At 35.9% G+C, this 15008-nt stretch overlaps 1 protein-coding gene across 2 annotated transcripts in view; it reads right to left on the bottom strand.

The window, feature by feature from the left end:
• Positions 1–15008, bottom strand: part of MEGF9 (multiple EGF like domains 9) — an 88639-nt gene that overhangs the window by 32371 nt on the left and 41260 nt on the right. For both annotated transcript variants that reach the window (XM_017650577.3, XM_017650576.3), the window contains exon 2: positions 12123–12324. In XM_017650577.3, coding sequence (XP_017506066.3) covers positions 12123–12324 — 202 coding nt within the window. The remainder of the gene's footprint in view (positions 1–12122; positions 12325–15008) is intronic.

The following is a 15008-nucleotide window of genomic DNA, read 5'->3' as shown; positions in this document are numbered from 1 at the left end:
TGTTTCTGGGCCTTTTTGTTTTGTCCTTATCTATTTGTCTACCCATGAACCAATAGCAAGCCGTCTTAATACTATAGCTTCCCCCCAACCCACATTCTTCATATAAAATTTTTCAAAAACACAGATATGTTGAAAGAACAGTATTTCTTATAACTGTGTATATATTTTGCTTCAACAGTACTCCCCTAATAGACCTTCTCCCAGCTTACATCACTTCAGCTATTGCTCAAATGTGCCAGGCTTGTTCCTGCATCAGGGACCCAGCACTTGCTACATTAGCAATACCCTGCAGGCAAGAGACCCTCATGACATACTCCCTTACTTCTTTTTACTATTCATTCAAATGTCATATTCTAAACAAGGCCTTAGCTAGCCACACCATCTAAAATTAAAATATTTCTTACTACTTACTATTTAATATACTATATATTTCATTTTATTGTTGATTATTATTATGTTTATTGTTATTATGAGGAGGTTTTAACTCTTTTTTCTACAGCTGTATTCCCAGGACCAGGCACAGTACCTGGCACATGATAGACATTCAAACTTTTTGTTTAATGATTGTATAATCTGGCTCCAAAATTAACTCTTCATTAACATGCTTCATTAACATGCTTTCTTCATTAACTCATGATGCCTTCTGAGTACAATATTTGTCTTCAATATAGGCTATTGAATATTTTCCAAGCACCTCATCTTGTTACTTTATGTCACATTTAAATAAACCTTGTAGAATTTTGGAAATTGGATATTTATTCTAGGTGAGCAAAATGAGACATTTAATAACTGGTCCATAATGGGCCAATCAACCTTGTAAGACACTGACTCCTTGCATTTGTTCTTTAAAATAGACAAAGAAGAATTGATGGAAAAATTTACTGGCCCTCAAAGAAAAGTTAACCCCAATAAATGTAATATTCTATTACAACCCTGCAAAAAGGGCCTCTTTAGTTTATATAATCCTCATACAAACAAAGAACAAAGGTTGGAATGCCTCAAACAAGCCTACTCTTAATTCGTTTTGGTTTTCTTCTGCATGTAAAGTGACCTTAGGGTTTTGGGGCAACATACTGTCCACCAGATCAGTGGTTCTCAAACTTTAGCATGTATCAAAATCATCTGCAACAATTTGTATAAACTGATTGCTAGGCCCTATTCAGAATTTCTGATTCAGTAAGTCTGAGGTTAGGCCCAAGAATTTACATTTCTAACCAATTCCCAGGTTATGGTAATATTGGTCTGGGGACCATACTTGGAGAAGCACCATACTAGATTAACTGGAAAAATACAGCTGGTACTTATTTCCCTCCCTACTTTTTATATTCCTAGCCCTGACAGGTAAATCTGCTTAATTTACACCTCTGGGCTTAGTTCTGAACCCTAAATTTGGTATCAGTTCTGACCTAAGAAGAGGGTACTTAAGATAATCAAACTCAGTGATCTGTCATTATGTTCCATTTGCTACTGGTTCCTCTGACCTCTGTCCCCTATATTCTCAATGTCTGAATTACAATTGTCCCTAGTTTCTCAATGTCTGACTCCTGGTCACAGTTGTCCTGTCTCTCCACTTCCCACCCCCATGACCAGGGCCATGGCATGTGCTCTCAGATCTCCCACATGTCAAATGCCTGCCATTTAAACCCCAGCAAGTCAGGTGCACTCAGCTTAGGTATTTATAATGTCTTAATTGCTGCCCTTCAAATGTTTCTCTATGGATACTTTCATTACTTCATATTGCCTTTTCCTATGCAATATTTATTTTCATTGTAGCTTAGATCTGACTTTGAGATTTATGTATTCATGGATCAGTCCCTAAGTTGGTGGATCAAAATCAATTCAAAACAAGCAGAACTAAAACTTAATTTAAGACATGGTCATAGTGTATGTGTTAGGAGTTGGCAGAAGAGAAGGAAAGGATTCTGTTATTCACAATATAGGCCATATTTTCATTGCTGCTTTTGGCAATATAAGAAGAATGTCTATGTCCTTCCTGTATAGTATTTAAAACAAAACTTCTTAATCTTGATGGTATCTCAGATCTGTTAGAATCTGCTGACTTTCTCCACAGGAAAACGTACATATTCACCATAACATTTCATGTGCTTCCCTCCTCCAGGTTAAGACTCCTAACCTCAAGCACAGGGGCATATACTAACCTAAAACTGAATGCCATGAGAGTTTAAAGCAACAGAAAGAACTCAGGATATGGTGTCAGAAGACTTTGAATTGACTCTCTGTGTTCTGCTTATTTAATAGATACCCAAGCTTATGCTTATCATGTAAACTTGCAATTATTCTCATCTGTAATTTGGTAGATAATCATCCTCACTTACCTCTCAGGGTTGTTGTTAGAATCAAATGAGAAAGTGTACGTGAGAAAATAATACTACTAATTATAAATGACTTTAAAGGTATTAGTTATTAACATTCCTTGGAAAACTACTGCATTTATAAACACAGGAACAAGCTTGAAATATCCAAATTGTTGAAACACACGGAATACATCATACCAGAGGATTCATTTAATATATGAAGAACCACAATAACAGAATTAGAATTAGTAATTTTTATACTAGTCCTATATACTTTGAATGTCAAGATAATCATGGATAAAGCACTTATATCCCTTCTTATAGGAAATCTGGAGAAAACTCAAGTCCAAATCTCTCTCTGGGATTGACAAATTTAGATGTTTTGAGTGGAATCAAACCCAAGGAGAAAAAAATATGAATAGTCCCATATTTCTCTCTACCCACTAGGAAACATTTCTTGTTAAGAAAAAAAAAAAACCTTTAGATGGAAAAAAGTCATGCTGATTTAATTTTTTTTCAAAGGACAGAGGGGAAGACAAAGCCTCCTCTATGGAAACAAGAATCCATCTATTTCAGCTTAAGTCTACTAAAATAAGTTTTTGAAGCTCTTATTTTAAAGCTTTAGAGAAAAAAGATACTTGAAACATTAAAATAGGCTATGACTATAAGTGTATATTCTAACCACAACATCATACACTTAAAATGGCAGTTGTTCATGCCAGCAAAGTAAATTTACTTCCTTATCCTTATTCCTCTTCTGGATGTAAGGCTAAGAATTATCACTGGGACCACCTCTGCCCTCATAACAAGATGGTATTACTATACATAATTCCTCAACTGACTGCTCCAAATAACAATTCTGTTAACTTTTATTTTGAAATACCCGATTTAAAGAAAAGTTGTAAAGATAGTACAAAAAGGTCTTGCATACCAGTCACCCAACTTCCCCTGTTAATTTTATATATATATAACCATAGTATATATATATACCATAGTATATATATAACCATCCAAACTGAAAATTAGCATTGCTACAATGCTATTCACTAAACTATACTCCTTATTAGATTTCCCTCATTTTTACACTAATATCCTTTTCTGTTCCAGGATCCGGTCCAGGATATCACCTTACATTTACTCATCATGTCTCCTTAGCCTCTTTCAATCTTACAGCTTCTTGGCCTTTTCTTGTCTTTTATGACCTTAAAGCTTTGAATAAAGGCACTGGTCAGGTATTTTATAAAACATTCCTCAGTGTGGGTTTGTCTGATGTCTTGTCATGATTAGACTAAGGTTATCGATTTTAGGGAAGAATATCACAGACATAATGGGACCTTCTCACTGCATCCTATTAGGGGGTACATATGATGATAGCAGCCATGGGACATATTACTGATGATGTTATCTTGATCACTCAAATAATAACTTTCATACTAGTAATCTGTATGGTAGCTAAACTAAGGATGGTTAACAGGCTTATTTAGAAAATAAGCAGAGGTTCAGCCATTAAATTAACAAACACTGGGACCTACTAAAGGAAGTATAGTCACACAGGTGTTAGTCTGAGCCTGTTTCTGCCACCTATTTGTTGTCTGTCTGGGGACAAATTATGCAAGTCTCAATTTCCTCATCTGTAAAATAAGACTAATGCCACTTTAATCAGTTGTTATTTTATCATTACAAGATAATATATATAAAGCACTTAGCCTGGCACTTGGAAACATTCAATAAATGTTAATTCTGTTCATTCTAGGGTTGATGGTGGTAGTAATTAATAGTATTTATCAAGTTGTGTTGGTATTTTCACTTCGGAAGTCCAACTACAGATCAAGAAAACATTGTGTTTGCACGATTCTTAAACTTTTTAAGTATCACAAAATGTCCTATCAGAAAGATTTTTAACTAGAGATTAAATTTGTGGTGTCTTTCTTCTTTAGCAAGAGAAGTTTGTAATTGTTTTGCCATTTGGGCAGGGGTAGAAAATAATATTGAAGAAGATCCTCCTGATGGGGTGACGAATCATTTAAATTAGGTTTTTCTTAGTTATGTAAATATAGAGTGAATAGGCAGCCTGATCTAAGAGAAAGGTTTAATAAGACCTTTTGTATTAGAGAGGAAGGGAGATTTGAGGTTTGTTAAGTAAAAGATTCTACAAAATGTCCTAAACCAGTACTCTCAAGGCTAGCTTGCACCCTGGAATATGGCTGCATGTATAAATTGAAACAGCCATTTGTTAAGATAGAACTTTGGACTCCCAATTTAGAGAATCTTTGAAAGAACTTGGCACTGAGAAAGTGGGTTCATTCTCCCTCAAGAATCATTGCTGCCTCTACAAGGATCTGGACCCATAGAAGCATCATCACAGTAGTGAGTGAGCATCATCCATAAGGTTGCTCAAGGTCAGGCCTCAACCTAGCAATTCCATGCAGGCTTGAGAAACAGCGGTATCAATGAACTGAACAGAATCATGTTGCCTTGATACTTAGCATCACAGGAGGATTGACTCCTAGAGCTACTGGAAAGTTAGTAATTAATTGCTGGAGAATGGGTTGCCTCAAAAGGAAGGGCACTAGATTCATGCTACTGAGGCATGAGTGTCAGAGTAATTAACTGGAAAAAGAAAAGAGGTAAGCCTACATTTGAACACTGTGGAAGAATTTGTCAGTTATGTAAGCTTTCAACTTCCTCATATCTATTATATTTGCTACCCCCATAGACGTCTCTATAAATATGAATAGTTTTTAAAACTCTTAAAAGGTAAAGGGTTCCTGGATTTATTTTTAGCAACACAGAAAGAACATGGGTATGGGGACACTGCTTGACACCCAGCAGCAAGGCTTGTGGGAGAATAAGAACCCCATGGGATACAGTGGGTGGTAGCAACTACAGAAGCATAGGAAAGCAGATCCAATCTCTGCAGCCTGCAACAAAGGAAGAATGGGAAGCATAGGGAGACCGTGTGTGCCTGAAAAGGAAGCCTGGGACTGAACAATTCCTTAAATTCGACTTAGAATTACAAACTACCTTTATATTTGTGTCTGTGTGTGTCAATGCCAAACTCACAAACTTCCTAGAGATGGAAACACAGATGCAGTGCTTCCATGGGGCATATCACCCTACTCGCTCTTTTCCAGTATCTCAATATTCTCTCCATTCTCATTATTATCACACTAATTTTAGCCCTCTCAAGTTTTCACTCTGCCTCTCCTCTGCTCTACTTATATCCACCCATTCTGCTACTACTGGAACACAGTGCTAATGTTTCTTCTGCTTAAAAATTGCTTCATGAATAAAATCCAAATCATTTGTCTAGCCCTTAAGGCCCTCTGTGTCCTGACCTTAGCAGGACTTGCCCGATTTATCTCTTCTGACCATTCTTCTCTTCCACCTTACATCCTGTGTAAGTACAACTCTGAGACATTAATCTTGCTGTTTCCTGTTCTATAATACCCTTTCCCACCTTTTCCTCTTCTGTGTATCTAAATCCTTTCCTTTCTCCAAAACTGAGGTCAAAGCTGTCTCCTCAATGAAATCATCTCTGATTTTTCCAGCTGTAAGTGAGGTAGTCTCCCAGAGCCTTAATCCCTTTTACATCTTATTTTTATATTTTATGATGTTGATCAAATTTAACTTGTATTATAATTATTTATATATATTTCTTAGAGTCCTTACTAGGCTAGAACGTTCTTTGGAATAAAGCCTATTGTCTTATTTATTTTTTATTTACCACAAGGTCTATTACTGTATTTTGCACATAATTTATTTAATAAGTAACATTCTGCATTTATATGAACTTGAATATTTCTTCTATTAGCATATGTACAACTACAGATTTGGGAGGGCTTTTCAGAAGACGTGAAATATATGATCTTTTAATATTACCAATAACAAAACTTTAAATTTAAAATATTTCTTTTAACAAACTAGCCTAGAAGTGGCTTAATAAAATAAAAAACATGCAACATGGTTTAAGGAGAGTAACATGTTTGATTGACAACAACTATATCAATTCACTGTGGCATGTTATGTTGATGTTCACAAAGGTCACCAATAGCTTGGTGTTTCTTCATTCATTTGACTATAGTTGATATCTGGTTAATTAGAAGACTAGGGGGCAGACCAGGCTCTGTAATGAATGGAGGATTTAAAATAGATATGTACTGAAAAACACACAGAGCTTTCCACACTATAACAGACATGCATTATTTACACTTAAACCTCAACGCCTTGCTGCTGGGTGTCAAGCAGTGTCCCCATACCCATGTTCTTTCTGTGTTGCCTTTTTCTGAATAAGCCTGTCTGGCCATTTATTAACATTCAAATTTTAGTCTAATTTTTTTAACATAAATGTAACATGAGACTTGGTGTAATGTGCTTAAAATATCTTCTAAGACAAACTATTTGGTACTATACATTTATTGAAACAAGTCAGCCACAATAGGATAAAGGCTGAGATCAGTTACCTTCTTTTGACTGACAGCTACCTGTTAAAATTCTACCTTCAAGGAAAAAAATATTGACAAGTACAAAAAAAAAAAAAAGGTAATTTAAGCTAGAGATTGGTACAATTGCAAGAATAATAACTGGGGTATAGAATAAAATTATTTTTAAATATATGAGGCTTTACTCTGTTATCCTATTTTTAAAAAACCATAAGAATATGCTAGTTTAGAAGATTTCTTGAGTTTGGCACACAATATATATGCAACTGTCTACCAAACTCTATCTGAATGTCCAACAGTCACTTCAGAATGAACGTGTTTGAAACCTAACACCATCGTCATCTCCCATCAACTTTCTTCTCTACCTGTATTCTTTATCTAGTTAATGGAATATCTCTGTATTCTTCTGCCTAAGCCAGAAATAAACATTGGAGTCATCTCTCTCTTTCCCCCTTACTCCATACATACAATCAACCAACTAGCCCTGCACATTTTATCTTCCAAATACCTCTCACTTGGATTCCCTCCTCTCCAGCACCACTGCCAGTGCCCATGTCAACGCTTTAAATCAGGCCTTTAACTTCTGCTTGGATGGTTACAGCAGCCAGCCTTCTCACTAGTCTCTTTCCCTGAGCTTGCTCTCGCCAGCCACCAGACTTTTGACAGTGTAATTTTTCGAAAAAGCAAATCCAAATGTCACTCCTCACTCCATATTAGACAATGGGTTAACTAATTTGCATAGCACACCAAGCCCTTCATGGACTGGCCCTGTTTATTCTTCCTTTATTTAATTCATTCATTAAGTACTGAATCTACTTTGCCCCAGGATACTATTCAAGGTATTAGAGACATAACAGGAAACAAATAGACAAATGTCTTATCTCTTACCATTTCCCACTCCTTCAACCCTTTCTCTCCACCATTACCAAGTGTTCCTCAGCTTCATGAAATAGTGAGTCACTTGCGATCTACTAAAGATGCTTGCTCTTTCATACAAACTTCTACTCATCCTTCAGCTCTCAATTTAAATGCAATTTCCTGTCTCAAGACCTCCCTGGATCTACTAGGCACCTTATGCACGCTCACATTTTGTTTGCATTTCAATCTTCCCACTAGACATTAAGTTTCTTGAACATGAGGATAATGTCTTTGGATACACAGTTGGCAAATGGAATGTCTTTATTAAATAAGTGAATAAAATGACAAAGCTTTCCTCAACTGCTAATTGTTTCCAGTGATCAAATAACTTTTTTCCTGATCTCCTTACATTATAGGCCAAGTAATAAATAAGAGTTTACTCAAGCAGCTGCTACTCCCAATTGTTACACAAGAGATGATTTTTAGCGCCCCATAGGAATGTGAGCCTCGAAGGTTTTGTCATCTTTCTGTTTGACATTTATTTCAGTGTAAGTTTACTTCATGAGTAAAATCTACCCTCTGTCCTGGGGCATATTCCCATAATTAAAAATGCAGAGAAGTAAATATTTCAAAATATCCTGTACAGCAGCAACCATGGATTTATGGAAAATGATATTATACCATTATAAAACTTATTTGTTATCTTACAGAGACAGTCAAAAATGATGCACTTTGTATACAATTATGAATACACGTAAAAATCTCAAATCAGTATGTAATTGCCTATATATAAAGTCAGCCCTGATAATATTTTAATGGCTAAATTAAGAGATTTAGGCTCTTATGAGGCATACTGATTTTTTAGGTAAAATGCTGACTTCTCCATTCATCTATTAAGCATATGTCCAAATGTAAATCAGGAAAATAATAGAAATGCATTCCAAAAGCAAAACTGAAAACTTAAAATATTGTAGACCAACTCCTCCCCAGTAAAACAGGTTGGAACACCAATGGTGATGTGACGGGGTGGCCATCTGCCAGTACATAAAGGACTTTGTGTTTGCACACACAAAGACATTGCTCAACCCACATCTGGCTCCCATAGCCAAACTCTACCCTTAGCAGGGTAACTCCCACTGACATAGAGGGGCACAAAGAACAGGGAAATGAATTTTTTAAAAGCCAGCTGTTCATTCCATGGGCATTATATATGAAAGAATCAGTAAAGAACTGAGTTCACTTTTCCACTTTTATCTATTTTTAAAAAGAGAACAAACATGGAGGTCAAAACAGAAGAGAATTTGAGCAGGTGTTAGGTCAGGTTTCTTGTCTCACTGTACAATCTTAGGAAATTCATTTGAATTCACATGGCTCTTTTCTCCTGATAAAGTCTTCTCATCTCTCTGCCTTCCCAAATCATAACTTGGAAGGCACACGTCAGTTCCCATTTCCTATGGAAAGCTTTTCCGTATTACTTCAGCTCATTCCTGCTCTTTTTCCACACTAAACTACTCCGCTTAGAAACTTAGCAAGTACTTATGAACTGTTTGGTACTGGCTTCTGGTAGTTTGGTGTCCTTTATTCTTGCAGAGATTGTAACAGATTAAGCACAAAGAGATAGCTGTATAATAGATATTTTAATTGATAATTACGGATTGAAGGGCTGATCCTCTGATGTTCTCAACTTCTACTAAGCGAAAATGGATTAGTCCTTACCAAGAAGGGTTATTTATACAGCATGAGTCACACCACTCCAGGATCAGGGTCCAACTACCAGAGGACAACCAGAAGAAATTCCTTTAAAATATTAAGTAGTCTGCACCACAGCACCTGTTCTTACGATGCTTAATCACTTTGCCCAATATCTGAGATTCTGAGATTCTGAGAAAGGCTGAATGAGCACAGTGAATAGGAATACATACTCGACATCAGACTGCAAATGTTTCAGCCCCAACTCTTTTACTTACTGGCTGTTACCCCAGAAATTAGACAAATTATCTAACTTATAATATTTTTCCTGTGCAAATGAGAATAATAATAATAGTGCCTACCTGATAGAGCTTCTGTGAGGACTAAATGAATTACTACATGCAAAAGGCTTAGGATAGTGTCTAGTAAGTGTTCAATTAATTTTAGCTATTATTATTATTCTAAAATATAGAATGTCCAATTGCACAAGGTTTAATGGGTTTCTTTATGAAAATGAAAGAAAATAAACTTTTTTTTTCTGTTAGAATGAACAATTTCTTCTTTAGCCTACCAGCAAAAACAAATGCCCCAATTCCTACTCACACCCAAGTCTGGTGAACTTAATCCTCCTCTTTGTGAGTTAACAATTCTATTCCTCAATTTTTGTCCTTTAAAAACAGAATCAACTGCTAGGGAGTTATTGCGCCAAATCTATGTGTCAACCACACATAAGCAGGTACAGTAACACACACACATATAATTTAATTCTAACAAAAATCCTTCATGCTACATATATTAATTCTTTATAAATGGAAACACTGAGGCTCAGAGAGGTCAAATATCTGAATGTCATACAGTTAGTAAGTAGCTAAACCAAGAATGGAATCCAAGTCACTAATTTCAGATTCCACTTCCTTTTGCACTACTTGCCTACAATTTCCTTTTTTCCATAATGCACTCACATATAATTTACAGCAGAGCAGAACACAGAGGTGTTTCCTCATTGTTCAACCATATATTCTTGCCAAAGCATATAGTCCTGCAACTTCCCAGGTCTGTTCATCTAGTCTCAGATCAGTTTAACTTCCTTTCATAAGAAATGCCATGCTTAGAGCGGGCTTTAGAGCTCCGAGGCCTTCCTTCTAAATACTTCCTTTAAGTACAGGCTTTTAGATGACTTTAGTGATCTACTGCTGGTTCTGACAAATTGCCTGACATTCTGAAATAATGTTGTTAAAAATTTTATATTAAATGTTACTCTGCAATAACCCATAGAAAAGAATTATGGATTCAACTCAAAACTTAATATGCCTATCCTTCTGGCCAAAGATAATCAAGAAATAGGGCAAGTAAAAGAAATAAAGGCTGGAAGGAACATGAAAGAAACATCAAGAAAATGAGAGGCCAATGCCTTGTGAGGGCCATCTGGATGCTGAAACCATTCAGAATTATGACACGTGCAGTGTCAGAGAGACAACAGTGAGCCATGTGTAAGAAATAAGGGGTAGTAACCTGGGAGGGGGAGCAACAACAGGAGGTGTCACAGCATAGAGTTTGTTGGTACAAGCTTCAAGGCTGAGATTTTTAGAAAGGAAGAAGCGCAGCACTCTGGGAGTGGAAATAAGGAGCAAGCAAGTGATCTATTCCAATTCCAGGTCCAGAGGTGAGCAGAGTGAGAGAGAGACAACAGCCATCAAATTGTAAGGGCTGCAGGGGAAGCAAGGTCCCCAGATTTCAATTAGAAGACGATGGTAAAGAATGTGAGAAGTCAGTATACGGTATACTCTGACAATATGCAGATAATACAAAGTTATATGTTACTCATTTTTTATAAAGACCTACTAAGAATAATAGAACTTAGCAAGTTTACTTAGAAAATAGTCCATGTAGACCATGTAATAATAATAATACAGTTATCTTCTACCTCCTGCTTAGCATCAATAATCCACTACTGAAAATCAGATATTGTACATGAAGTGATAACAAATAACTTATTTCCAATATTTTAAATGCAAAAAATTATAGTTCATTACCCAAAATTACAATTACAACCTAAAGCTGCTAACCAACTTCTTAAAGTGTAACTAACTAAAACACAGTAAAGTACCTATACAAAAGTAACAAACTCCCATGTTAGGATGTAAAATGCTTAAAATATTATGTTCCTGATCAAAAAAAGTTCCTATGGCTCATACTGCACATCTTTGTTGACATGTGGTATTCTTCACAAATTGTCTACATGTGATCCTGACATTCTACCAATTACATTTGGAATTTAATACAAGAGTTACCACATATTATTTTGTTTAAAATGTTGTGTAAGGCTTTATTGAGTTTCTGGGACATAAATACAGAAAGAAATGCCAAAACACATTGAATTGAGAGAGACAGGACATGGATTATTTTCTTCACTTCATAAATGAAAAGACCAAAGTATAAAGAAGTAAAGTGACTTGCAAAGCTACACGGTTACCTGACCAATACCCGCCGCAATTGGAACCCTAAACCAGGGGTGTGCAAACTTTCTCTTAAAGAGCCAGATAGCAAATATTTTAGGCCTACAGGCCATATAATCTCTGGTGTAACTTGTCACCTATGCCAGTGCATGACAGAGCAGCCATGGATAATGTGTGAACAAATGGATGCACCACTGCTCCCGTGACACTGTTTACAAAAATGGGCAGTGGGTTAGATTTTGTTCCAATGATAAATAACTACTATACTCCCCCTTTATTTAAATCAGTCTGGTCCTCTAGAGCAGATGCCTGTTTTTCTTGATAAAATAAAATTAACTTCACCTCCACCCTCTGCAACTTACCTGTTGCAAAGTATGCTGAGGGCTCCATGCGGACTACAGTCACAGGGCAAACAGAGCCCAGAGGTGTGATTCAGGTAAGAGCCCTCCTTGCAGGTGTCACAGTGAAGTCCCTGATAACGTGGCTGACACTCACACTGCCCTGTGGTCTGGTTGCAGCGATTCTTATCCAGGCTTCCGACCACAGAGCAGTTACACACATATTCTGCAAAGGAAAGAAGGAAAGAGACAATATTAACTAAGATTTAATGATTTCTTAATAAAATGAACTCTATTTTATTTTTCTTTAAAAATGTTCATGACAACTTTGTAAAGATGGATAAAATTCATTCTAGTTCAAATTCATTTTCTATTCTGTTTACATACAGTAAAGTACATAAAACCATGTATCATTCATAATTAAGAAGCTAACATCCTCATTTTCCTTCCCAGTACTCTCATCTTCTAGCCTGGTCACCCTAATGAGAGAACTCATTAGTTTTTCTAGATTAGAAGCCTACAAAGGCAGCGTCTATACTTACCTACATGGCACTGAGAGCACATGCTGCAAAGGACAACATGTTAAATAATAAATAATTCCATTGTATAGCAGTAAAAGCCTAAGGCTCCAATAGTTAACTGTGGTAACTTATACAGGTCAGACAAGATTGTGCTATAACTGGAATCATAAGCTAGTATGTTCTTCCCAGGAAGAAATCAATGGAGAATAGAAACTTTAGGGTGAGGAAATGATGAACAATAAATCCCAAATGAGAAGGCTTATAGGGTCATCCTTGATCACGGGTTAAAATCAATCACATTTTGAATCTCTTTTCCAAGTTAAAAGATTTAGAAAATAAACATTTTCTTTAGATACATTTCTAACAGTCCTTTGGATGAAAATATTTACAAGTCCTTGGCTTTAGCCTTTCAATGAAGATACATTTAAAAGCCAGCTAGGGTTTGGATTTTGCTATTTTTTATACTCACTTTGTCAAGAAGAAAGAATTTTCAAAATAGTTAATAGTATCAACATAGGCTTTGTAAGCATGTGCAAAAACATGTACTTAAAGTCAAATGCAGATAAAATAAAACCTTGTGCATATTTTAGGAATAAATCCCATTCCAAGTTAGCTATGAATCCAGGTTTAACAAGCCCAGAGAAATCTACAGTACAAATTATACTTCTGAATAGATGACATACCATATAAAATGGCATATATTGATAAATGTTTAGTTTGGGAAAAAATCTTTAATGTAATTTTTAGTTCTTTTTAATTACTAAACTAAAAGTTTCTACATAACTGCAAATCTAGAGTCTTAAATAGAAAGTTATAAAGGAGTTCGCTTTTCTATTCTAGAAAAGGAAATTAACCTTAAAAATTCTTAATGTCATCAAAAGCAGCTTATCCACACAAGTCAAAACAAAGGATTCCACAAAGAAATTCCCACTTGGCCAGGTCTGTGCCAACTCTGCCTCCCACATTTCTTCAGTTCCTAACCAGCTTATATCTCTGCTCCTCACCTCTTCTATTTTGTAAATATATCAGATGAATGAATATAGGTATATTGATGAGTGACTTGTTTGTTTAACATATATTTCAAACTTGGGTGTTGAATTAGTTACAAAACCCAGAGGAGATTTCAAGATTCTTTCAGCTCCAATGTTAAGAAAGGAATGAGCTTCCCATCTTAATTAAAATTCTTATTTTTACTAGGCTACTTAAATATGACATTTCTTTGACAGAGTTACAGGTTTTCACATTATTTCTAGTTTCTGTGTGTGTGTGTCTGTGGTTTTTGTAAACAAGGAAGCCATGTTCAGTAGTCTGAAAACCTGACAATAACAACTTCATGGCAAGAACTTCATTCTCCCAAAAATGACCAGAACACTTAACATGTTTCTCCCAGAATCTGTCAGAATTTCGAAATAGATCCAATTGCTCCTGCTGGACCAATTTCTCCCAAGTTAAACTAACCAAATTATGTTGGTGTGGGCAGAACTAGCTCAAGAAAACAAACAGGTTTTAAAACTCTAATAAAGACTGAAATTTTTATTCTATTATTTTCTTACTAAATGCATTTGCATGTGAAATCTGAATCAGTGTTCCCAATGAATGAGATATGATTTATAGTATTTTTTAAAAAGAACCTAATTAACATAAGAAATTTGAAACAAATTTGAGACAAATTAAGTTTTTCAGTAACGTTCTAATAGATAAATCTTCAGTACTTGAACAAGTTCATTGGTTATTTATTATTTCTATAGAGCTAATTTAATCTGTTTATCTCCTAAGCACACTCTTTTTAGTTCCATCTTCAAATCCTTGCTCATTCTGTGTTCCTTGGAACGCTCTCATCTCTTCATATATTCAAACCTATCCCCAATTTCAAAAATCAACTGAAACTTACTTCCCCACAAACTTTAACTCTTTTGCTCCAAGTGTGGATCCATAACAACATCTGTTACCTATAACACTCGTATGACTATTTGAAGAGGCAGTGAAGTGAAGCTCTATGAGCACAGACTGAAGAGGCAGAGAGCTACAGGTTTAAATCCAGGACTCACTAACTTCATGACCTTAGGCAAGTTATTTAGCCTCCTGTATCTTCCTTTCTCATCCATAATCAGGGCATAATACTTGCAACACAGCCCCAACACATTAGCTGGAAACGGTTTGGAGCACCGCAATAATTAATACAATAGCTGGAAGAAAGAGATACCAGATAAAATAACGGAAGTACAATTCAGGTGGCAGATCCAATAGGCTACAGCTTTATTATACCCTCTGGACAAGATCTTAAAGTCTGGGATTAGGTTTATTACCATAGCAGTCTTGGACAGTGTCTGGGAAACAGAATTGGTGTCCTGATATTCAGAAAGCCAAGTTGTGTGTCATCTAGGTAGAG

Source organism: Manis javanica, chromosome 2 (genome assembly GCF_040802235.1).
Source record: "Manis javanica isolate MJ-LG chromosome 2, MJ_LKY, whole genome shotgun sequence".
Taxonomy (NCBI): domain Eukaryota; kingdom Metazoa; phylum Chordata; class Mammalia; order Pholidota; family Manidae; genus Manis; species Manis javanica.
The sequence above is the reverse complement of the archived record's forward strand: the minus strand, read 5'-3'. Positions and strand labels throughout refer to the sequence as shown.